Raw genomic sequence first — 26,322 nt, 5'->3', positions numbered from 1 at the left:
TTGAGGCAGTTATAATCACAAATACCCTGAGAGATTTTTTCCAAATATTACAGGCCAGCACAGCAGCACTTCTTACAACCAGTCTGATACACCTGTGGGGGTGGGGGTGGGAAGGTTTAAAGAACTGATTATTTGGAAACCTTCCCCCAGGTGGTTGGGGGTACTTCCTATTGTAATGAGAAGTCAGGAAGGGTGGCTGAACCCAGGATGGGCCTTGACTTTCAAACTCCCCTTGAGGCCTCAAACCAATTCCTAACTACCTTTTGCCTACAGGTGGCTATGATCCAACTGCTCAGTGTGGACAAGGAAAGATGTCCCAGATGTCTTACCAGTTAAAAATAAAGTCATGTAGGGACTTCCCTGGTGGTCCAATGGCTAAGACTCCGTGCTCCCAAAGCAGGGGACCCGGGTTCGATCGCTGGTCAGGGAACTAGATCCCACATGCCGCAACTAAGACTAAGAGTTCACATGCCGCAACTAAAAGATCCCGCATGCCGCAACTGAAGATCCTGCACGCGGCAACAAAGATCCCACATGCTGCAATTAAGACCCAGTGCAGGCAAATAAATAAGCGAATATTTTTTAAAAAAATAATAAAATAAAGTCATGTTACAACATACTACATAATGATTTCATTAATTTAAAATATACTCATATATGAAAAAGTATCTGAAAGACTGTGTATCAGGCCATTAGTAGTAAGCTCTCTAACAGGCAGGATTCTAGAAGTATTTCAGTAATTTTTCTGTTTTGTTTCTTTTTTCTATAAGAGCATGTAATATTTTGTCTGTAAACAAGAAAAATAAGTAAATTAAAACAAATAAACCATTAGATGAAATAATAGCCAAACAAGTATCCCATGTGAAGGAATTTTACTCACTGTCCAAAATATCATGCATAATTGTATAAATGTAGTAGAACGCAACCATTTATTCAACATGAGTTCACTATTCTTTCATCTGTGTATTTTATATTCCTTATAGTCCTTGTGACCAATCACCACAGCAAACAGAGAACAATTCATTTTCTACTGTCTTACCCAAAAACACAAGAAGAGAAACTCACTGGCCTAAGACAGAGGCTATCAAGCAGGAATTGATTACCACACTGATAAAGCTTGAAAAACTGCAGAACAATGAAGTCAGCTACATTAGCCAAGTAATTCTTTACTGACTTTGTTTTACAGTTTTGTGCTTCTATAGGCATGTGATCAATAGTTTACATTTCTGACATTAATTTGCAGATCTTTTTTTTTTTTTTTTTTTTTTTTTTTTTTTGCGGTACGCGGGCCTCTCACTGCTGTGCCCTCTCCCGTTGTGGAGCACAGGCTCTGGACGCGCAGGCTCAGCGGCCATGGCTCACAGGCCCAGCCACTCCGCGGCATGTGGGATCTTCCCGGACCGGGGCACGAACCCGCGTTCCCTGCATCGGCAGGCGGACTCTCAACCACTGCGCCACCAGGGAAGCCCTAATTTGCAGATCTTAAAGCTTGACAATGTGGTTTATTTCAAACCTGACTCTGTTATGAAAATATTCTTCCATTACTAAAAATAATCAGAAAATGTCATCCTGAAAAAAACTAGTATTATTGAAGAACATTTAGAAAACGTCTACAAAGAAAAAAATAGTGAATAATCATTTCTTGACAGCTGTTTTTCTATTTTCTTAAATGTTTAATGTGAATTTTCAAAAGTGCATTAAAATGGAGAGAAAAATGGTATAAACCCCTTCATACCACCACCGAGTTTCAACAATTATCAGCACACAGCAAATCTTGTTGTATCTGTATTCATCTTCTTTTCCCCCAACAAACCACAACATCATACGGTTTCACTATAAATACATTAGTACGTACAGTATTAAAGATACACTTTATTTTTTTTATTGGAGTATAATTGCTTTACAATGTTGTGTTAGTTTCTGCCACACAGCGAAGTGAATCATGCATATGCATACACACATCCCCTAACTCTTGGACCTCCCTCCCCCCTCATCCCAACCAACCAGGCCATCACAGAGCACTGAGCTGAGCTCCCTGTGCTATGCAGCAGGTTCTCACTAGCTATCTATTTTACACATGGTAGTGTATTTATGTCAAACCTAATCTCCCAATTCATCCCACATCCCCCTTCCCCCGTGTCCACACGTCCGTTCTCTACGTCTACCTTTCTATTCCTGCCCTGCAAATAGTTGCATCTGTACCATTCTTCTAGGTTCCACATCTATGCGTTAATATACAATATTTGTTTGTCTCTTTCTGACTTACTTCACTCTGTATGACAGTCTCTAGGTCCATCCACATCTCTACAAACGACCCAATTTCATTTCTTTTTATGGCTGAGTAATATTCCATTATATATACCACATATTCTTAAACCATTCATCTATCGATGGATATTTAGGTTGTTTCCATTTCCTGGCTATTGTAAATAGCGCTGCAGTGAACACTGGGGTACATGTGTCTTTTTGAATTATGGTTTTCTCTGGGTATATGCCCAGTAGTGGGATTGCTGGGTCATATGGTAGTTCTGTTTTTAGTTTTTTAAGGAACCTCCATACTGTTCTCCATAGTGGCTGTACCAATTTACATTCCCACCAACAGGGCAAGAGGTTTCCCTTTTCTCCACACCCTCTCCAGCATTTGTTGTTTGTAGATTTTCTGATGATGCCCATTCTAACTGGTGTGAGGTGATACCTCATTGTAGTTTTGATTTCCATTTCTCTAATAGTTAGTGCTGTTTAGCATCTTTTCATGTGCCTCTTGGCCATCTGTATGTCTTCTTTGCTGAAATGTCTATTCAGGTCTTCCACCCATTTTTTGACTGGGTTGTTTGTTTTTCTGATATTGAGCTGCATGAGCTGTTTGTATATTTTGGAGATTAATCCTTTGTCTGTTGCTTCATTTGCAAATATTTTCTCCCATTCTGTGGGTTGTCTTTTTGTCTTGTTTATGGCTTCCTTTGCTGTACGAAAGCTTTTAAGTTTAATTAGGTCCCATTCACTTATTTCTGTTTTTATTTTCATTACTCTAGGAGATGGGTCAGAAAAGATCTTGCTGTGATTTATGTCAAAGAGTGTTTTTCCTATGTTTTCCTGTAAGAGTTTTATAGTGTCCGGTCTTACATTTAAGTCTTTAATCCATTTTGAGTTTATTTTTGTGCATGGTGTTAGGTAATGTTCTAATTTCATTCCTTTACATGAAGTTGTCCAGTTTTCCCAGCATCATTTATTGAAGTGGCTGTCTTGTCTCCATTGTATATTCTTGCCTCCTTTGTCATAGATTAAGTGACCATAGGTGTGTGGGTTTATCTCTGGGCTTTCTATCCTGTACCATTGATCTATATTTCTGTTTTTGTGCCAGTACCATACTGTCGTGATTACTGTAGCTTTGCAGTATAGTCTGAAGTCAAGAAGCCTGATTCCTCCAGCTCTGTTTTTCTTTCTCCAGCTCTGTCTTTTGTGTTTACATACATACAAATATAAGTTTTTGTTCTAATTCTGTGAAAAATGCCACTGGTAATTTGATAGGGATTGCACTGAACCTGTAGATTGCTTTCGGTAGTATAGTCATTTTCACAATATTGATTCTTCTAATCCAGGAGCATGCGATATCTCGCCATCTGTTTCTGTCATCTTTGATTTCTTTCATTCATGTGTTACAGTTTTCAGAGTATAGGTCTTTTACCTCCTTAAGTAGGTTTATTCCTAGGTATTTTATTCTTTTTGTTGCAGTGGTAAATGGAAGTCTTCCTTTAATTTCTCTTTCTAATCTTCTGTTGTTAGTGCATAGGAATGCAAGAGATTTCTGTGCATTAATTTTGTATTCTGCAACCTTACCAAATTCATTGATTAGTTCTAGTAATTTTCTGGTAGCATCTTTAGGATTTTCTGTGTATAGTATCATGTCATCTGCAAACAGTGACAGTTTTACTTCTTTTCCAATTTGTATTCCTTTTATTTCTTTTTCTTCTCTGATTGCCGTGGATAGGACTTCCAATACTATGTTGAATAATAGTAGCAAGAGTGGACATCCTTGTCTTGTTCCTGATCTTAGAGGAAATGCTTTCAGTTTTTCACCATTGAGAATGATGTTTGCTGTGGGTTTGTCGTATATGGCCTTTATTATGTTGAGGTAGGTTCCCTCTATGCCCACTTTCTGGAGAGTTTTTATCATAAACAGGTGTTGAATTTTGTAAAAAGCTTTTTCTGCATCTATTGAAATGATCATGTGGTTTTTATTCTTTAATTTGTTAATATGGCATATCACACTGATTGTTTTGTGTATATTGAAGAATCCTTGCATCCCTGGGATAAATCCCACTTGATCATGGTATATGATCTTTTTAATGTGTTCTTGGATTCTTTTTGCTAGTATTTTATTGAAGATTTTTACATCTATGCTGATCAGTGATATTGGTCTGTAATTTTCTTTTTTTGTGATATCTTTGTCTGGTTTCGGTATCAGGGTGATGGTGGCCTCATAGAAAGAGTTTGGGAGTGTTCCTCACTCTGCAAATTTTTGGAAGAGTTTGAGAAGGATAGGTGTTAACTCTTCTCTAAATATTTGATAAAATTCGCCTGTGAAGCCATCTGGTCCTGGGCTTTTGTTTGTTGGAAGATTTTTTTTTGTAACATCTTTATTGGAGTATAATTGCTTTACAATGGTGTGTTAGTTTCTGCTTTATAACAGTGAATCAGTTATACATCTACATATATTCCCATATCTCTTCCCTCTTGCGTCTCCCTCCCTCCCGCCTCCCTATCCCACCCCTCTAGGTGGTCACAAAGCACCGAGCTGATCTCCCTGTGCTATGCGGCTGCTTCCCACTAGCTATCTGTTTTACGTTTGGTAGTGTATATATGTCCATGCCACTCTCTCACTTTGTCACAGCTTACCATTCCCCCTCCCCATATCCTCAAGTCCATTCTCTAGTAGGTCTGTGTCTTTATTCCCGTCTTACCCCTAGGTTCTTCATGACATTTTTTTTTCTTGTTGGAAGATTTTTTTTTTTAATAAATTTATTTATTAATTTTGGCTGTGTTGGATCTTCGTTTCTGTGCGAGGGCCTTCTCTAGTTGCGGCGAGCAGGAGCCACTCTTCATCGCGGTGCGCGGGCCTCTCACTGTCGCGGCCTTCTCTTGTTGCGGAGCACAAGCTCCAGACGCGCAGGCTCAGCAGTTGTGGCTCACGGGCCTTGTTGCTCTGTGGCATGTGGGATCTTCCCAGACCAGGGCTCGAACCCATGTTCCCTGCATTGGCAGGCAGATTCTCAACCACTGCGCCACCAGGGAAGCCCTTGTTGGAAGATTTTTAATTACAGTTTCAAATTCATTACCTGTGACTGCTCTTTTTATATTTTCTAATTTTTCCTGGTTCAGTCTTGGAGAGTTGTACCTTTCCAAGAATTTCTCCTGCTCCCAATGCAGGGGGCCTGGGTTTGACCCCTGGTCAGGGAACTAGTTCCCGCATGCTGCAACTAAGAGACCGCATGCCACAACTAAAGATCCCACGTGCCACAACTAAAGATCCCCTGTGCCACAACTAAAGATCCTGCATGCCGCAACGAAGATCCCACATGCCACAACTAAGACCTGGCACAGCTACATAAATAAATTAATAAATTTAAACAAACAAACAAACAAAAAGAAAGTAAAAAGACAACCCACAGAATGGGGGAAGATATTTGTAAATCGTATATCTAATAAGAGACTTCTATATACACATAATGGAAAATTATTCAGCCTTAAGAAGGAATGAAATTATGATACATGCTACAAAATGGATGCACTCTAAAAACATGCTAGGTGAAACAGGTCAAACATAAAAGGGCAAATATTATATGATTCCATTTATATGAGGTTCCTAGGATAGTCAAATTCATTCAGACAGAAATAGAATGGTAGTTTCCAGGGGGTAGGAGAAGGAGGAAACGAGTTATTGTTTCATGGCTATGGAGCTTCAATTTGGGATGATGAAAAAGTTCTGGAGATGGAGGGTGGTGAGGTTGCATAACAATGTGAATGTACTTAATACCACTTAATTGTACACTTAAAAATTGTTAATACAGGGGATTTCCCTGGCAGTCCAGTGGTTAAGACTTCACCTTCCAATGCAGGGGGTGCGGGTTCAATCCCTGGCTGGTGACCTAAGATCCCACATGCCTCAGGGCCAAAAAGCAAAACATAAAACAGAAGCAATATCGTAACAAACTCAATAAAGACTTTAAAAATGGTTCACATTAAAAATCTTTAAAAAAAAACTGTTAAAACGGCAAAATTTTTTACATATATTTTACCACAATAAAAAAAAATTTAAGGAGAAAAAACTTGGTGGCAACTATATAAAGTGAAATTTTCACAGAAGAAAAAATCAAGTTAGCCTATTTAAAACAAATGCAGGGACTTCCCTGGCGGTCCAGTAGTTAAGACTCTGAGCTTCCAATGCAGGGGGCGCAGGTTCGATCTCTGGTCGGGGAACTAAGATCCCATGGGCCGTACGGCACGGCCGGAAAAAAAAAAGCCAAACTTGACAGCACAGTCCTTTACTTTCTGATTCCTGATTAGCTATTCAACCTCAGTTCTTGTCACTCATCTATGTAAATACACAGAAGAATGTGTGTATTTTTTAAAGAACATATGGATAACTAGTATTTACTACTTAAATATATCAAAAAAAATTATGTTTTGTAGTTCTCTGAATACATCACACACTTTCAAACCTCCCATACTTTGACTCAGTGACACATAACGCAGTTAAATGCCACCCTGTCTCTGTGAAGTGTCCCGCAAGTTGACTTAGGCTTTTAGCATCTTGTACATACAGTACTTGCTAAGCAGAGCAACAGATGAGTGAGTAATTTCTGTCAAATGTTTCCCAAATCAAATCACAGCAAACAAGTACAAGTAGACTATTTTCACAGTAGAACCAAAGACAAACACTAGTCTTTTTAAAGTTACTTTTCTGGTTTTACAAAAGCCTATTTATTTGATTCCACAATTCTGTGCAACCTGTTTAACTTTTTTAAAGTTATTTGTTTTTGAATAGGCAGCAGTTACCAAAAAATGAGGCAAGGGCAACAAAGTAACTGAAAGAAAATTTAAATTGAGTATCTGATAATTAAAATTAGAAAGTTTGGGCCTCCCTGGTGGCGCAGTGGTTGAGAGTCCGCCTGCCGATGCAGGGGACGCGGGTTCGTGCCCCGGTCCGGGAAGATCCCACATGCCGCGGAGTGGCTGGGCCCGTGAGCCATGGCCGCTGAGCCTGCGCATCCGGAGCCTGTGCTCCACAACGGGAGAGGCCACAACAGTAAGAGGCCCGCAAACCGCAAAAAAAAAAAAAAAAAAAAATTAGAAAGTTTATTTATACCATATTAGCCTAGAAGATGCTTTTAATCAATATAGATCTCAATGCCTAAGAAATAAATGTTTACTATTCTTCAGAATAAACTTGTCTTGAAAAATATCAATGTTGTTTTACTAACCATTTTATTTGTTACTATAGGGTACTATTGCTGTATCCTAATTAGAAATGTCTATCAAAAGTTCTAAGTAAAAATTAAGTTTTGGCACTTAACTGCCATTTCTGTGGCAAGTTTATTCAGATAGAAGAAATTATTTCTCAACCAGTAACTTAGAAATAAATATTTGTGGCTAAAATAAATTAAAAAACAATCAGAGCCTTCTATCATGTGAGGACACAGTGAGAATACCACCAGGAAGTGGGTCCTCATCAGATACCAAATCTGCCAGCACAATGACCTTGGACTTCCCAGCTTCCAGAACAGTTGGAAATAAATATTTGTTGTTAAAGCCACTTAAACTATGGTATTTTTGTGATAGCAGCCTGAGCAGACAAAGAGAAAACAGATGTGGTTGACACCACTTGTTCTCCCCTCTTTTTCTCTTGAAAGCAGACTTGATGTCCAGAGTTCTGAAAACTACTTTTTAACCATGAAGTATATTACAAGAGGTCTCAGAGTCTTGGCCTGGACTTTGATGCCAGCACTCCCTATCTCCACATTTCTTGCTGTGAGGGAAAAAAAAAAAATCAGAGAGGGAATTTCCTGGCAGTCCAGTGGTTAGGACTCTGTGCTTCTACTGCAGGGGGCATGGGTTCGATCCCTGGTTGGGGAAGTAAGATCCTACAAGCCACACAGCACAGCCAAAAGGAAAAAAAGACAACCAGAGAATCATGGTGCTAACACGACTTTTAAGATCACCTAGGCCAACCTTTGCTAATGCAGAAGTAATCTCTACAATACTCTGACAATAGTTCCAATGATCTTAATATTTCAATTTTTAAAATGCCTAAATATTTCTAGACTATCTACTATGTAGGACAATGTAGGTAAAGTGTCTGTAATAACTATACTCAGGAGAAGTCACTTTTTCTGTATACGCCTAAGTCAAAGGACTTATTGAAGAACTTCCTGGAACTTTTTGGAAGTTTTATTTAGCATAACTTGGCTCCAACAGTAAGGACAATAACTTGAATGCGCAAAAGAGAATTTTAAACAGCTAGGCTTTGCAATTCGACCTTTAGCATACTAATCTATCCACCATCCAACCAACCAACAAATATCTAATACCTACTGCATCCCAGTAGTTTAGTGGGGGAATTAAAGCAATAGGTTAGTTAGGTAAAACACTGAAAGTACTATGAGAGGAGAAGGACAGTATGCTGTGGGAAGACATAAAATGGGTACAATCCAAACTTGGGTGTCATAAAAGGCATTCCTGAATTGAAACTTGAAAGATGAATAACGGTAGCCAGGTAATAGAAGAGAAAGAGAGTACCAAGCAAAGAGGCAGCTTTTAAGAACGCCTGGAGAGAATGCCTTTTGCATAACCAACTCAAGGTATTCAGTATGGCTCTAAAAGGAAAAGATTAGACTGGTAAAATAAGGAGCGGCCAGATTACAAGGCCCTGTACATTAAAAACTTTAGTCATTTCAAGAACTTTAGACATAGCCACTAAAGGCTTTTAAGTGTGGAAATGATCTGCCATTTTGGAGAGATCCAGGTACAGTGTGGTGGACAGTTTATAGGTTGGCAATACGGGAAGCAGACAGATCAGTTATAGGACAGTTTCAGTTGTACGATCATTTATTCAGAAATTTTCAATGGGACTTCGCTGGTGGCACAGTAGTTAGGAATCCACCTGCCAGTGCAGGGGACACAGGTCCAAGCCCTGGTCTGGGAGGATCCCACATGCCGTGGAGCAACTAAGCCCATGGGCCACAACTACTGAGCCTGCACACTAGAGCCTGCAAGCCACAACTACTGAGCCCGAGTGCCACAACTACTGAAGCCCGAGTGCCTAGAGCCCATGCTCCGCAACGAGAAGCCAGCGCAATGAGAAGCCCACGCATCACAATGAAGACTAGCCCCTGCTCGCCGCAACTAGAGGAAGCTTGCGCATAGGAACGAAGACCCAATGCAGCCAAAAATAAATAAATTAATTTTTTAAAAAAAAGAAAGAAAGAAATTTTCAATGGTTACTTCTTATGTGCCAGACCTGGTATTCAGTGTAAATGAAAGAAGTTCCAGCTCTTCAGAGTAGTAAAAATAGATTTGAAAAAAAGTAAAGAGATTCCAGATACATTTAAAAGTTGAAAACAAAAGAAGGCAGCAACGGGGATGAAGGAGAGAGAACAGTTAAGAATGGTGACCTGGTATCTGGCTAGGTATATAGTGGTATCCCTCACGAAGACTGGGAACAGCGGATGAGAAAGCCTGGAAGTTAAATTCAGTTTTGGACATGTCGGGAGACATTCATGTCCAATAAACAACAGTAATATGGATCTGAAACCCCAGGGAGAGATCTAGCCTTAACAGGCTGTTCTCAATAGCCTGTCAGCTCCGTGAAGGAAGAATCTTGTCTGTTTTACTCACCACTGTATCCCCAACAGATACAGTACCAGACATACAGATGGCACTCAATAAATATCTGTTAAATGAATGAATGAGATACACATTTTGAAATACTCAACAAATGGTAAATTGAACTGATCAGAATGGATAACATGAGCTACGCAGCGTGCAGAGTGGGAATTTACGGGGATCTTAGAAAGAGCACCAAGGAACACCAAAGCTAATGTGACTAAGAAGAATCCACAGAGTGGTCAGATAAGTAAGAGGAAAATCAAGAGATTTCAAAGTCAGAGAACCAAAATATAATGTTTCTTAAAGAAAGAGTGAGCCAGAGAGTCAAATGTTGCTGAGAAGTCAAGTATGAGAACGTGTAAGACAGAAAATAGAAGAAATGCATTTATAAGAGTTATTCACTTTTGTGAATTTTCTTACTTGGTTTTGTTTTTATTTTTTTATTTTTTGGCTGCGCCATGCGGCTTGCAGGATTTTAGTTCCCCGACCATGTATTGAAACTGTGCCTCAGCAGTGAAAGCACATAGTTCTAACTACTGGATCACCTTGGAATTCCCATCACTTTTGTGAATTTTTAAGAATATGAGTAGGCTGGGACTTCCCTGGTGGCACAGTGGTTAAGAATCTGCCTGCCAATGCAGGGGACACCAGTTTGATCCCTCGTCCAGGAAGATCCCACATGCCGCAGAGCAACTAACCCTGTGCACCACAACTACTGAGCCTGCGCTCTAGAGCCCGCGAGCCACAACTACTGAGCCCACGCACCGAAACTACTGAGCCCACGCACTGCAACTACTGAAGCCCGCATGCTCTATGGCCTGTGTACTGCAACTACCAAGCCTGCATGCTGCAGCTACTAAAGCCCGTGTGCCTAGAGCCTGTGCTCCACAACAAGAGAAGCCACCACAATGAGAAGCCCACGCACTGCTACGAAGAGTAGCCCCCGTTCGCCGCAACTAGAGAAAGCCCACATGCAGCAACAAAGACCCAACGCAGTCAAAAATAATTAAAAAAAGAATTACCCACAAAAAATGAGATTAAAAAAAAAAGAATCTGCCCACCAATGCAGGAGGCACAGGTTCAATCCCTGGTCTGGGAAGATCCCACACGCCGCAGAGCAACTAAGCCCACATGCCATAACTACTGAGCTTGCGCTCTAGAGCCTGCAAGCCACAACTACTGAAGCCTGCGTGCCTAGAGCCTGTGCTCTGCAGCAAGAGAAGCCACCGCAATGAGAAGCCCATGCACCACAACAAAGAGTAGTTCCTGCTCGCCGCAACTAGAGAAAGCCTGCATGCAGCAACGAAGACCCAATGCAGCCAAAAGTAAATAAATAACTAATAAAATAAAAATAAAAATGAACAAAAAAGAACATGAGTAGGAGAAATTCTATTATACCTAAAGTTTCATATCTAAATAATTACTCTTCATATCTAAATAATGAGATGAATTATTTCCTGCATGGACAGCTTCCCTTTTATAAACTTGCTTGTTCCAACTAAAGTGCCTGCCTAGGGCTTCCCTGGTGGCGCAGTGGTTGAGAGTCCGCCTGCCGATGCAGGGGACGTGGGTTCATGCCCCGGTCCGGGAAGATCCCACATGCCGCGGAGCGGCTGGGCCCATGAGCCATGGCCGCTGAGCCTGCGCGTCTGGAGCCTGTGCTCCACAACGGGAGAGGCCACAACAGTGAGAGGCCCGCGTACTGCAAAAAAATAAATAAATAAAGTGCCTGCCTCTTTACTCTGTATCACCTCACCTTTTTTATTTCCCGTGTAACACCTATTACAATCTGTAATTAACTGGTTTGTTTATTCTTTATTACAATATAAACTCCAAGAAAGCAAGGGCTACCTTACTTGTCTCATCTGTTTGTGGCCACATTCTCAGAGTCTAGAACAGTGCCTGGCTCAATATATATTTGTTCTTTCTGATTATTCATGTCTCCTGTTTATCTACCTATGGGAACGGGATAGGAAAGAGCTAGAAGATCATGGAGTTTCTGCCCAGCCATTAAAAAAATACCTGCAGGAAAAGCAAGTGAAAATACATTTTAAAGGACAATAACAGAATTCAGAATCACAAAAATCCTAGACCCAGACCCATCCCCTGTGGAGAATCCAATCAACAGGACCTCAAATTACAAGGAAAAACTTCTTCTCAGGCTCTATAAATCCTAGTGGAGCAGGTAAGCAGTCAGAAACAAGGTAAAAAAAGTTACTAGAGAAAACATTAAATGTAGGGTAGTTTCTCAATTTCTGCATCTCTAAATTTCAAAGGGGAAAAATAATCCATGGTATTTTTATACTATAATCTTAAATAAAAATTTTTAACCAATTTTGTTTTATAAATCTCAGATTTAAATTTCTTACAGAAAAGTAGCTAAACCGCAATCGTTTCTTCCTTCCAGATGAGTGACATTAGTTCACTATAAAAATATTAACTTACCTCTATAACTGACATGTACTCTGTTCCTAAACATTAATTCAAATGGAATATTAGATATTAAAAAATGTTCTCCTATGTAAATAAAATTGTGGTTATATGGTACAATGCTTTCATTTTTAGGATAATTACTTTAAGTACTGAAGGGTGATGTGTCATAACATCTGCAATTTACTTTGAAATGGTTCAACAATTTTAAAATATGCATATGTATATATATATTTTGTTGTATGTATCTGGTGTGTAGGTAGATAAATAAAAGAACTACTGAACCCAGGTAACAAATATATAGATAATAAACAAACTTTTCATTTTTTTGTATTTTTGAAAATTTTCCTAATAAAAAGCTGGGGGTGGTTTACTGAAAAAGTTTACTGACCTCAAAAATAAAAGGGGGGGAATTCCCTGGTGGCGCAGTGGTTAAGAATCCACCTGCCAATGCAAGGGACATGGGTTTGTTTGTTTTGTTGTTGTTTTTTTTTGCGGTACGCGGGCCTCTCACTGTTGTGGTCTCTCCCGTTGCGGAGCACAGGCTCCGGACGTGCAGGCTCAGCGGCCATGGCTCACGGGCGCAGCCACTCTGCAGCATGTGGGATCTTCCCGGACTGGGGCACGAACCTGTGTCCCCTGCATCGGCAGGCGGACTCCCAACCACTGCGCCACCAGGGAAGCCCCGGGACATGGGTTTGATCCCCCATCCAGGAAGATCCCACATGCCACGGAGCAACTAAGCCCGTACGCCACAACTACTGAGCCTGTGCTCTAGAGCCCACGAGCCACAACTACTGAGCCCATGCACCACAACTAGTGTAGCACATGCACCACAACTACTGAGCCCACACGCTGCAACTACTGAGGCCTGCCCACTCTAGGGCCGGTGTGCCGCAACTACTGAGCCCGTGAGCGACAACTACTGAGCCCACGTGCTTAGAGCCCGTGCTCCACAACAAGAGAAGCCACCACAATGAGAAGCCCATGCACCGCAACGAAGAGTAGCCCCTGCTCGCCACAACTAGAGAAAGCCTGCATGCAGCAACAAAGAACCAACGCAGCCACAAAATAAATAATAATAATAAAATAAAGTATGTAGCAGAGTACATGATACAGAGCAGGTACTCAAAAATGTTAATTCACCACCTTCCTCTTAAAAAATAAAAATGGTATTTTTAAAGTTCCCAATAATAATTCTAAATCCTCAACTTAGAAACTTCTCTACTATATAAGCACGTAAATTCCCATGGCTCAGTTCAAACGTATTCAGCAGAACTATGCCAAACTACTAGACATGAAAATTCTTTTTTTTCCCCTTAAAATGTACTGTTTATTATTTTTTCTTTTATTTTTTATTGGAGTACAGTTGATTGAAAATGTGTTAGTTTCTGCTGTACAGCAAAGTGAATCAGTTGTACATATACATATATCCACTTTTTTAGATTCTTTTCTCATATAGGTCATTAGAGAGTATTTCCTGTGCTATACAGTAAGTCCTTATTAGTTATCTGTTTTATATATAGTAGTGTGTATATGCCAATCCCAATCTCCCAATTTATCACTCCCCCCATTTCCCCCCCGGTAACCATAAGTTTGTTTTCTACATCTGTGACTCTATTTCTGTTTTGTACATAAGTTCATTTATACCATTTTTTAGATTCCATATTTAAGCAATATCATATATTTGTCTTTCTCTGTCTGACTTACTTCACTTAGTATGATAATCTCTAGATCCATCCATGTTGCTGCAAATGGCATTATTTCATTCTTTTTCTAGGCTAATATTCCACTAAATATATGTACCATATATTCTCTGCCCATCCCTTTGTTGATGTACATTTAGGTTGCTTCCCTGTCTTGGCTATGGTAAACAGTGCTGCAATGAATGTGGGGGTGCATGTATCCTTTCAGATTATGGTTTTATCCAGATATATGCCCAGGAGTGGGATTGCTAGATCATATGGTAGTTTTATTTTTAGTTTTTTAAGGAACCTCCACACTGTTCTCCATTGTGGTTGTACCAATTTATATTCCCACCAACAGTGTAGGAAGGTACCCTTTTCTCCACACCCTCTCCAGCATTTACTGTTTGTAGATTTTTGATGAAGGCCATTCTGACTGCTGTGAGGTGTTACCTCACTGTAGTTTTGATTTGCACTTCTCTGATAATTAGTGATGTTGACTATCTTTTCACGTGTTTTTTGGCCATCTGTACGTATTTTTTGGAGAACTGTCTATTTAGATCTGCATTTTTTAACTGTGTCATAGCAACCCTTGTTGGTCACTTTGTTTTCAAGTATTTTCTCACATTCTGTGGGTTGCCTTTTCGTTTTGTTTATGGTTTCTTTTGCTGCGCAGAAGCTTTTAAGTTTAATTAGGTCCCAGTTGTTTTTGTTTTTATTTTCATTACTCAAGGAGGTGGATCAAAAAAGATATTGCTGTGATTTATGATCAAGAGTGTTCTGCCTATGTTTTCTTCTAAGAGTTTTATACTGTCCAGCCTTACATTTAGGTCTTTGATCCATTTCAAGTTTATTTTTGTGTATGGTGTTAGAGTGTTCTAATTTCATATTTTTACGTGTAGCTTTCTAGTTTTCCCAGCACCATTTATTGAAGAGACTGCCTTTTCTCCATTGTATGTTCTTGCCTCTTTTGTCATAGATTAATTGACCATAGGTGCATGGCGTTTATTTCTAGGCTTTCTATCCTGTTCCATTGATTTATTTTTCATTTTTGTGCCAGTACCATACTGTTTTGATTACTGTAGCTTTGTAGTACAGTCCGAAGTCAGGGACCCTGATTCCTCCAGCTCCACTTTTCTTTCTCAGAATTGCTTTGGCTATTCTGGGTCTTTTTTGTTTCCATATAAATTTTAGAATTTTTTGTTCTAGTTCTGTGAAAAATGCCATTGGTAATTTGATAGGGATTGCACTGAATCTGCAGATTACCTTGGGAAATACAGTCCTTTTGACAATACTGATTCTTCCAACCCAAGAACACGGTATATCCTTCTATCTGTTTGTGTCATCTCTGATTTCTTTCATCAGTGCCTTATAGTTTTCAGAGTAGAGGTCTTTTGTCTCCTTAGGTAGGGTTATTCCTAGGTATTATATTCTTTTTTTTTTTTACTTGATATAGGCAGTTTTATTTTAGATTACATGGGCTTCTATTAGAAGTGTAAACCAACTGAGTTATCACCATACTACTCCTTAAGGAAACCCTGGGATTTACTGTCCTGATGTCTAGTCTGATGTTACTACACCCTACCCTGCAAGGCAGTGGAGGGGGCGGTGGGATGTCTCCACAGGTCTGGTAGGCAAGAGTCTCCCTGCCCAAAACCTGGTCCTTGGGTCTGTGGTTTTGAAGGGATGATCCTATCAGCACACTTAACAAGAGGGATGAATCAAAATACTGCTACTTTAGAAATTCAGACATGTGATTAAGCATTTAGGCTTTAATGACTAAAGCAGCTACTTGAGAAACCATAGCTTCCCGATGCCTGGACCCATTTTTATCCATACTTTATTTTTCCCTATTCCCATCACATCTGTAGTTACCAAAACCTGTCATTCTTTTTGATGTGATGGTAAATAGGATTGTTTCCCAATCTTAGAGGGAATGATTTCAGCTTTTCACAGTGCAGAATGATGTTAGCTGTGGGTTTGTCATACACAGCCTTTATTATGTTGAAGTAAGTTCCCTCTATTTCCACTTTCTGGAGAGCTTTTATCATGGTTGTTGGGTTTTATCAAAAGCTTTTTCTGCATCAATTAAGATGATCATATGCTTTTTATTCTTCACTTTGTTAATCTGGTATATCACACTGATTGATTTGTGGATATTGAACAATCCTTGCATCCCTGGCATCAATCTCACTTGATCATGGTGGATGATCCTTTTAATGTACTGTTGAATTCGGTTTGCTAGTATTTTGTTGAGGATTTCTGCATCTATGTTCATCAGTGACATTGGCCTGTAATTTTTGTGTGTGTGTGATATCTTCTATGGTTTTGGTATCAGGCTGATGGTGGCCTCATAGAATGAGCTTGGGAGTATTACTTCCTCTGCAATTTTCTGGAAGAGTTTCAGAAGGGTAGGTGTTAACTCTTCCCTAAATGATTGCTGGAATTCCCCTGTGAAGCCATCTGGTCCTGGACTTTTGTTTGTTGGAAGTCTTTTAACCACTGTTTTCAATTTCAGTACTTATGCATGGTCTGTTGACATTTTCTATTTCTTCCAAGTTCAGTCTTGGAAGGTTGTGCTTTTCTAAGAATTTGTCCATTTCTTCTAGGTTGTCCATTTTATTGGCATGGTAGTTGCTTTTTGTAGTCTCTTATGATGCCTTGTATTTCCTTTGTGTCAGTTTTAACTGCTCCTTTTTCATTTCTAATTTTATTGATTTGAGCCCTGCCCCCTTTTTTTCTTGATGAGTCTGGCTAAAGGTTTACCAATTTTGTTTATCTTCTCAAAGAACCAGCTTTTAGTTTCACTGACCTTTGCTATCGTTTTCTTTGTCTCTGTTTCATTTATTTCTGTTCTAATCTTTATGATTTATTTCCTTCTACTAACTTTGGGTTCTGTTTGTTCCTATTTCTCTAGTTGCTTTAGGTGTAAGGTTAGGTTGTTTATTTGAGATTTTTCTTGTTTCCTCAGATAAGATTGTACTGCTATAAACTTCCCTCTTAGAACAGCTTTTGCTGCATCCCAGAGGTTTTGGACCATCCTGTTTTCATTATCATTTGTCTGTAGGTATTTTTTTCTTATTTCCTCTTTGATTTCTTCAGTGATCCACTGGTTGCTTAGTAACATTGCTTAGCCTCCATGTGTTATGTGTTTTTAACAGTTTTTTTCCTGTAATTGATTTTCTTTCTTCTTTTCTCTTGGCCATGTCGTGCGGCATGTGGGATCGTAGTTTCCCCAACCAGGGATGGAACCCGCACCCTCCTGCATTGGAAATGCAGACTCTTAACCACTGGACCACCAGGGAAGTCTCTCCTGTAACTGATTTCTAATCTCATAGCATGTGGTCAGAAAAGATGCTTGATATAATTGCAATTTTCTTAAATTTACCGAGGCTTGATTTGTGGCCCAAAATGTGATCTATCCTGGAGAACATTCTGTATGCACTTGAGGAGAAAGTGTATTCGGCTGCTAAGTGCATCTGGTCTAATGTGTCATTTAAGGTCTGTGTTTCCTTATTGATTTTCTGTCTGGATGATCTGTCCATTGATGAGACTGAGGTATTAAAGTCCCCCCCCTATTATTGTGTTTCTGTCGATTTCTCCTTTTATTGCTGTTAGCATTTGACTTATGTACTGAGGTGCTCCTATGTTGGGTGCATATATATTTACAATTGTTATATCTTCTTCTTGGATTGATCCTTTGATTATTATGAAGTGTCCTTCTATGTCTCTTGTAACATTCTTTATTTTGAAGTCTATTTTGTCTCATATGAGTACTGCTACTCCAGCTTTCTTTTGATTTCCATTTGCATGGAATATCTTTTTCCATTCCTCACTTTCAGTCTGTATGTAGACACCAGAATTCTTAAGTGAATTCCACAGACTTGTATTGAAGCTAATAACAAAATATCACTGGCCAAAACTTCAAAGTGTATAGAATTTACACACATATATTTCTTTTATATATATATATTTATTTATTTATTTATTTATTTTTTACTGCATTGGGTCTTCGTTGCCGTGTGCAGGCTTTCTCTAGTTGCAGCGAGCAGGGGCTATTCTTCGTTGCAGTGCACGGGCTTCTCATTGTGGTGGCTTCTCTCGTTGCAGAGTGCCGGCTCTAGGCGTGCAGGCTTCAGTAGTTGTGGCTCGTGGGCTCTAAAGCACATGCTCAGCAGTTGTGGTACACAGGCTTAGTTGTTCCACGGCATGTGAGATCTCCCCGGACCAAAGATCGAACCCGTGTCCCCTGCACTGACAGGCGGATTCTTAACCACTGCGCCACCAGGGAAGCCCTACACAAATATATTTCTAAATGTCAGCTTTTTTTTTTTTTTTTTTTTTGCAGTACGCAGGCCTCTCACTGTTGTGGCCTCTGCCATTGCGGAGCACAGGCTCCGGACACGCAGGCTCAGCGGCCATGGCTCATCGGCCCAGCCGCTCTGCAGCATGTGGTATCTTCCCGGACCAGGGCACAAACCTGTGTCCCCTGCATCGGCAGGCAGACTCTCAACCACTGCCCCACCAGGGAAGCCCTAAATGTCAGCTTTTTGAATAAACACATTGCATACATTTTTAAACTGGGTCTATGCTGATATTTCTTACCTCAACCTAGTAATTTACTTAGGTAACATCTATATTCATTATGAGTGCTGAGCAGGGCAAAAAAAAAAAAAAAAAAAAAAAGGTGTTTTTAAAATAACTCAACCATTGGTCAAGGGAACAAAAGAACAGGTATTTGGCTACAGTCTAATACTAGCTCTCCTGGGAACCAAAAGGTTCCAAGTGATTTAAGTATGCAGTGCGTAGTTAAAGGTAAGCTAAGGAGTCCAAGAAACTTACGCACCAAACATAGGCACCGAATTGGATCAGTGACCTATGTCTTATACCACAGTAATCTAGTGAGTAGTTCTTACTCTACTAATCCATCTTGGTACCTTACCCATTTTGATAGTCTCTTTTGTGATTTTAAATAAGTAAAATATGAATGTCACCATCCCAAGGACACATAATGTATCTCAGTTAGATACTTAAATTCAGAAATCTCTAAAGGTAAAGGGTAAGATCTGTCTTAATAGCTAAACAATGGTTAACTGATTACCATTTCACAAGGTAACACACACCGCCTCCCACCAATGTACACACATTCCCCTAGAGAACAAATACACTCTTCATTTCAGAAAGTGCCTGGAAGTAGGGATTGACTAGACACAAGGACATATCTACTCTGACTAGGGGCAGTGTCAAGCTTATTTCAAATAGTTCTGCAAGAAAAAACAATGGTATTTTTTAAAATATGAAAATATGTATTGTAAGTGTGTTTTAAAATGTACTCATTTTATATACAAAATAATTTGGGCATACAGCGATCAATGAAGCACTAAGGTGTATTTTGAGCATTCTACAACTTAGAAATTAAGAGGTAACATAACATTCTGAAAAGCTGCTGACCCTTGCTCTAACTGAACCAAGAGAGAAATGAAGTCAGTACCTCAGTCAACCTTTGGACCAAAAATCTTTAATTCCCTGAAGATACCACAAGATACTGGTTTCAAGCAAAATAATATGGTGGCAAATATATAAAGTGAAATTTTCACAGAAGAAAAAATCAAGTTAGCCTATTTAAAACAAATGCAGGGACTTCCCTGGGGTCCAGTGGGTAAGACTCCACGCTCCCAATGAAAGGGGTCACGGTTCGATTCCTGGTCAGGAAACTAGACCCCACATGCATGCTGCAACTATGAGCCTGCATGCCGCAACTAAAAAAGATCCTGCATGCTGCAACTAAAGATCCCACAGGCCGCAATGAATATCCATGTGCCGCAACAAAGACCTGGCACGGCCTAAATAAATGTTTAAAAAAAAAAACACTGAACAGGTGCCACAGAGAGACTTCACTTTTTAAAAATGTTTGAAAACTTTATGTCTAATGTTAACAACTAATGGACCTACTAACAGATCATCTGTGCATATAAACAAACTACTTTTCCCCTACTGCTCCACTTAGTTTCCTGAACAGGGATGGAACCCATGACCCCTGCAGTGGAAGCTCAGACTTGTAACCACTGGACCACCAGGGAATCCCCATAATCTACTTAATAGCGAATTAAATTTCTTTTGACACTAGAGTAATAGAATTAAGGCTACAAATCTGAATAAACATCATAATTACCAATTTAAATAACTGTGCTAAAGACACAAAATAAACTTAACGTTGAAGCAAATAGGGAATTTCCACTTTTAGCATCCTAAGTCCTCAATAGCCACCATCAACAAATATAAGCTAAAGTATTCAAAAGTACTCTTCACTCCTGTCTTGATAAAAATAAATCATAAAACTAAATTGAGAAGACTTCAAATATTCCTTTTTAAGTGTTTATTAAAGAAGTGAACTTTCACTGTAAATTATTTTGCAAACAAATCAATTTCCTTAACTTTTGATTAAAATATTTTTATGAATCAGTGAGAACTATAACATCAATTTTAAGAAATCAATACCAATGCCTGCTTTCCTGCCCACAAATCTTATCACTCACTCCCATGTTCATAGACTTCCAAAGAAAACAACCTGATTAAAGTCTTAATATAAAACATCCATTTTGTTACATCTTTAAGTGGTGATTCATTGGGGAAAAGTTAATTAGAATATTCTCAGTAATATCTCTCATCTCTGCACTTAATCACCCCAGTCTTTTTCAGACAAAAAGCCAGAGAAAAGCAGTCATAAAATCACATAATCACAATATCTTCTTCCCAGCAAAGATATTCTCTCTTCATATATGCTTCTACCACTCACGGAAGATGAAGAGGGTACATCTTCATTTTTATGTGCAATCTCCCTCTACCCAATCATGCTAAATAAACTCTCACTTTGAAACTAAATTCCCTATGTATAACTGAATCACTTTGCTGTACATCTGAAACTAACACGACCTTGTAAATTCTTTTTTTTTAATTACTCAAAATAAATCATGTCTATTTTAAAAGAATCAGAACTTACACAAACAAAAACATAAAGGGGCTTCCCTGGTGGTGCAGTGGTTGGGAGTCCGCCTGCCGATGCAGGGGACATGGGCTCGTGCCCGGGTCCGGGAAGATCCCACATGCCGCGGAGTGGCTGGGCCCGTGAGCCATGGCCGCTGAGCCTGTGCGTCCGGAGCCTGTGCTCCACGACGGGAGAGGCCACAACAGTGAGAGGCCCGCGTACCACAAAAAACAAACAAACAAAAATAAAGAACATAAAAAACACTAATATATTCTTCCCCAAGAATAACATCTTTCTCCAGATTTTTTTTTTTGTCTGCACCACTCAGCTTGTGGGATTAGTTCCCCAACCAGGTGTTGAATCCGGGCTCCAGCAGTGAAAGCACTGAGTCCTAACCACTGGACTGCCAAGGAATTCCTTCTCCAGATTTTTTTTAAATTACTGATTTACAGGTAAATTGTTCATAGATTCACAAGGCTTACTCTGGCTAGAGTAGACAGGAAAAGTCTAGCAGAAGAAGTGAAATTTAAGCTGAGCCAAAAGTGAGGAGCTAGCCAGGGTGAAGCTCTGAGGGAAAAGCACTCTAGGCCAAGGAAACAGCATGGGCAAAGGCATCAGACAGGACTTGGTTAAAGAATGGAAAAAATATACATGGCTGGAGCAGGGAGCCCAAAGGGGAGAATGGTGAGAGCTATAAAATGAGAGATTTCTTGATTAGCATTTGAAGCTGGTTACAAATCTATCTAAAATCAGCCCTCCTTCAGATTGTTTTTTATAGACTCAAAACCATCAGGCTAACCCCACACAACAAATTCAAATAAGCAATTAAAAAGACAAAAGGGTGCTTCCCTGGTGGCGCAATGGTTGAGAGTCTGCCTGCCGATGCAGGACACATGGGTTCGTGCCCCGGTCCGGGAAGATCCCACATGCCGCGGAGCGGCTGGGCCCGTGAGGCCTGGGCGTCCGGAGCCTGTGCTCTGCAATGGGAGAGGCCACAACAGTGAGAGGCCCATACGACCAAAAGAGAAAAAAAAGACAGAAGGTATTCAAATTAAGTAGTACCATTATAATAAAGATTAACTTCCTGATTCCTTGTTGAGAATTCCTGCAAGCAAGAGATTAAAGCACTTCACACCTCCTTAACTTAATTTACTTAACTCTCTCAGGTGATGGTCAATTTCCATACTTTCAAATATTCTTGCTGTAAATACCCTGAGGCATTTTTGCTGTAATACCAGACTTTATAGAAATAGTCTTTGTATTAAAGGCCACAAACACTCAAAGAAAATTAAACAAAGAATCATTTCTGCATATTGGCCTAAGAGAGACTGAATTTCTGAGTACTTGGGTAAAACCTGATTTATGGGGGCTTCCCTGGTGGCGCAGTGGTTGAAAGTCTGCCTGCCGGTGCGGGGGACACGGGTTCGAGCCCTGGTCCGGGAGGATCCCACATGCTGCGGAGCAGCTGGGCCCGTGCGCCACGACTACTGAGCCTGCACTCTGGAGCCCGCGAGCCACATCTACTGAGCCCGCGTGCCGCGACTGCTGAGGCCTGCGTGCCTAGAGCCCGTGCTCCACAGCGGGAGAGGCCGCCGCAGTGAGAAGCCCGTGCACCGCAACAGAGTAGCCCCTGCTCGCCACAACCAGAGAAGAGCCCGCGCGCAACAAAGACCCAACAAAGCCAAAAATAAAATAAATAAATAAATTTAAAAAAAAAAAAAAAAAAAAAAAAACCTGATTTATGATCTTACATGAAAACTGATAACAAGATGGTTTTACATTTGTGGTCTGGAAGTTGGCTCATTTAGCATTACATCAATGTTCTGTATTCTCAGATCATGGCCCTTTGCCCAAAGGTTTCATTATAGAAAATTTATAGACATATTTGAAAAAGCACAAATTACAAAGAAAGTCATTGGATAATCTATGTCTTAAAAGTCATTTACTTAAGAAATTAATATACAATCCAGAGTCTAGCAGCTTAGTTTTATTTTCTGATTCTGCAACCTGTGGCAGATGGTTTTCTGGGCATGTGCGACCCTGGCATTTTGCCTCTGTTTACATGGACTGACAGGAGTTTAAGGCTGAAAGGAGTAGTTTTTTTTATCTGCAGTAACAGGTCATGCTGGGCCTGTTCCTCACCTGTGTGTATATTCGGTTAATTCCACAGTCTTTCCATTTACATCCACACAATGGCAAGGACCTGTCTGAGCATGAAGATATGGCAAGTCATCTCAGGAGTAGTACATAACCTCCGTTCCATAAACAGTTCTGTAAACAGCTAACAAACCAGTGGAAATTTTGATTCCATCCTTAGATTTTCTTTTTCAACCCTTCCTTCCCTATATACTTGGAAATACTCTTGAAATAAAGTCAGTTTTGTTTGGCAAATTCAATAGCATTCCTTTGAGACAAATGGATCACAAAATCAGAACTAAAAATCATCATACACTCAAGCTTAAGAAAAAAAAAAAAAACCAGGGACTTCCCTGGTGGCACAGTGGTTAAGAATCCACCTGCCAATGCAGGGGACACGGGTCTGATCCCTGGTCCAGGAAGATCCCACATGCCATGGAACAAATAAACTCATGTGCCACAACTACTAAGCCTGTGCTCTAGAGCCCGCAAGCCACAACTACTGAGCCCGTGCACCACAACTACTGAAGCCTGCACACCTAGGGCCCTGCTCTACAGCGAGAAGCCACCGCAATGATAAGCCCACGCACTGCAACAAAGACTAGCCCCCACTTGCTGCAACTAGAGAAAGGCCGCGCACGCAGCAACAAAGACCAAACGCAGCCCTAAATAAATAAATTTATTTTTAAAAAGAAAGAAAAAAAAGAACTATTTGACCTGGTACAAAGGTATAAGTGACAAAAAGTTTAAATGGTGGTACTACTTAGTCTTAGGAAATGAGCTTCACATCCTTAAAACTTTTCAAGTATTGGGGCTTCCCTGGTGGCGTGGTGGTTAAGAATCTGCCTGCCAATTCAGGGGACACGGGTTCGAGTCCTGGTCGGGGAAGATCCCACATGCCGCAGAGCAACTAAGCCTGTGTGCCACAACTAGTGAGCCTGCGCACCACAACTAGTGAGCCTGCACTTTAGAACCCGCGAGCCACAACTAGTGAGCCTGCGCACCACAACTAGTGAGCCTGCACTTTAGAACCCGCGAGCCACAACTACTGAGCCTGCGTACCACAACTACTGAAGCCTGCGCACCTAGAGCCGGTGCCCCGCAACAAAAGAAGCCACCGCAATGAGAGCCCCGCGCACCACAACAAAGAGTACCCCCCACTCACCACAACTAGGGAAAGCCCTTGTGAAGCAACGAACACCCAGCACAGCCAAAAATAAATAAATAAATTTATTAATTTTTAAAAAGAAAAAACTTTTCAAGTATTTTTGAAATACAACATGTCGTTCCTTCAATAATTAGTTATTTAGCTTCCTTCAATCACCATATATTTAACCAGGTTTTCTAGATGCTCAAGAAACAAAGATGAATAGGACACTTCACCTGTATTAGATAAGTTCCACAGAAATAATGCCTACACATCCTGAAAGCTAAAATCCTCTACTGTCTCAAGAAGTCAAAGACCTATCACTTGCACTCCAGAGCTGCAAAAGGTTCACTCAAGGTTAGGGCACCAAGGTCACACTGCTGAGGCACTAAAGTTAAAAGCTGGCCAAGAGCACCTGTAAACCGTAGTCTTTGAAAAGGCTTGCCAACTGTCACCCACACCTCCTCAACCTGCCCCTCACCCCGTTCCCGTCCTCTTTATAAATAAACAAAGGGTTTTTAAAGGGAACTGTCCAAGGTTACCACCTGACAAGGAAGAAAGCTTTGATGTGGGATACCAATAAAATAAAACTGCATACTCTCCATATTTACAGAGTATTGTTATACAACACCTAACTGTTGACAAAGTGTCAACCAAGGGACTTAAAACATAAAATAAAACCTCTTTCTCAATAGGGTTAAAACGTCAAGAAGAAACTGGCCGAAAGAGGGAGATCTCTAACTTCCCAAATCAGCAACCCCCAGGAAAGGTGCTGGAACCAGCGGAAGTTACATATCCAGGGCAGTAGTGTTTAAATGCGCCCGCACCGCCCCCCCCGGCCCGTGGTAAAAGTTTGAACCGCCATCTGACTATCCCACGGTGGTCGGAAACTTCCCTAAACTACAAGAGGCAAGCAGACACCCTAAAATCTCCGCTCTCAGCCAATCCCAGGTGCCCTCAGGCCAGGCTGTGGCTTCCTCCCCGGGCCTTGCTTCCCCCATCACACTCTCTTCTCCTGGACACTCACTAGCCTGCCTGGGCGTCCAACGCCGGCCGGGGGTCCCGGGACCTCGCGGCCGCCGGGCTCGGTTCGGCTGGCCTCGGCCTCAGGCCTGCCTCCTGGAGGCCGGCGCGCCTCCCATCCTGAGACGGACCGCGACCCCCGCCCCCCGGCCCGCCCTCGGGCCCGGCCCTCGCACTCCCAGCCGGCCGGCCCTCACCTCCTCGGCGTGCTTGCGCAGCGCCTTCTCTCGCTCGTACTGGGTGATGAGCTGCTCGTTGTCGTCCCGCAGCAGCTCCAGCTCCACCTGGTGCTCCTGGTCCTGCGCGAACACCGAGTCCAGGTTCTCCAGCACGGCCACCACCAGTGGCATCAGCTCCTTGACCACCTCCTCGTCGTAGCGCCCGATGAGTCGCTCGAACTCGCGGTAGATGGAGCCGGCCAGGCCGGACACCCGCTCCGACATCACGGCCCCGGAGCCGCCGGGCTCCTCCTGGTACACCACACCGTCCTCCAGCTCCATGGTGGCGGGCGGCCGGCCCGGGGCGTCGCCGGCTGAGGGGACGACAAGGGCCCGCACGGGACGGGCCGCTGGGGCTAGGGCTGCGGCTGGGCCCTGCTGGGTGGGGGCCCGGGACGGAGGAGGGGAGGGGTGAAGCGAGCGCACTCAGCCCTACCGCCGCTGCACCAACTGCCGGGACGGCTAAGCCGCGCGCGCCACACGTCACCCGCGGGGCGGGATCCGAGCCGCGTCGGCCCGTAGGGCGGGGCCCCGCGGGAGGCCAGGCGCGGCCGGGGGCGGGACCAATGCGTCACCCTTCGCCGGCGGAGGCGGCGTGGCGTCAACACTCGGCGCCGCGAGGTCGTTGCGTAAGCCAATAGGAAAGACTGCGAGAGGAGGGTGGTGAGAAGTGCCCGCCCAGGGCGCGATTTGTAGGGCGAATCCCAGTGGAAAGGGAGGGGTTCTGGAAGAGTGACTAGCATCCCAGAATAGCCAAAATTTTATTACTTTTTACAGCTCACAAAGGGCTTTCACATTTGTTCCTCACGACAA

The 26,322-nt window shown here is 41.6% G+C and overlaps 1 protein-coding gene across 3 annotated transcripts in view; it reads right to left on the bottom strand.

The window, feature by feature from the left end:
* The window catches only part of SPAG9 (sperm associated antigen 9), a 138,096-nt gene extending 112,091 nt beyond the window's left edge, over positions 1-26,005 (bottom strand). For 2 of the 3 annotated variants that reach the window (XM_032615044.1, XM_032615046.1), the window contains exon 1: positions 25,489-26,005. In XM_032615044.1, the coding sequence (XP_032470935.1) occupies positions 25,489-25,791 (303 nt within the window). In that variant the 5' untranslated portion in view covers positions 25,792-26,005. The remainder of the gene's footprint in view (positions 1-25,488) is intronic. The other variant, XM_032615045.1, reaches the window with a different exon arrangement.
* Between the last annotated feature and the right edge of the window lie 317 nt (positions 26,006-26,322).

Source organism: Phocoena sinus, chromosome 20 (assembly GCF_008692025.1).
Source record: "Phocoena sinus isolate mPhoSin1 chromosome 20, mPhoSin1.pri, whole genome shotgun sequence".
Taxonomy (NCBI): Eukaryota; Metazoa; Chordata; class Mammalia; order Artiodactyla; family Phocoenidae; genus Phocoena; species Phocoena sinus.
The sequence above is the reverse complement of the archived record's forward strand: the minus strand, read 5'-3'. Positions and strand labels throughout refer to the sequence as shown.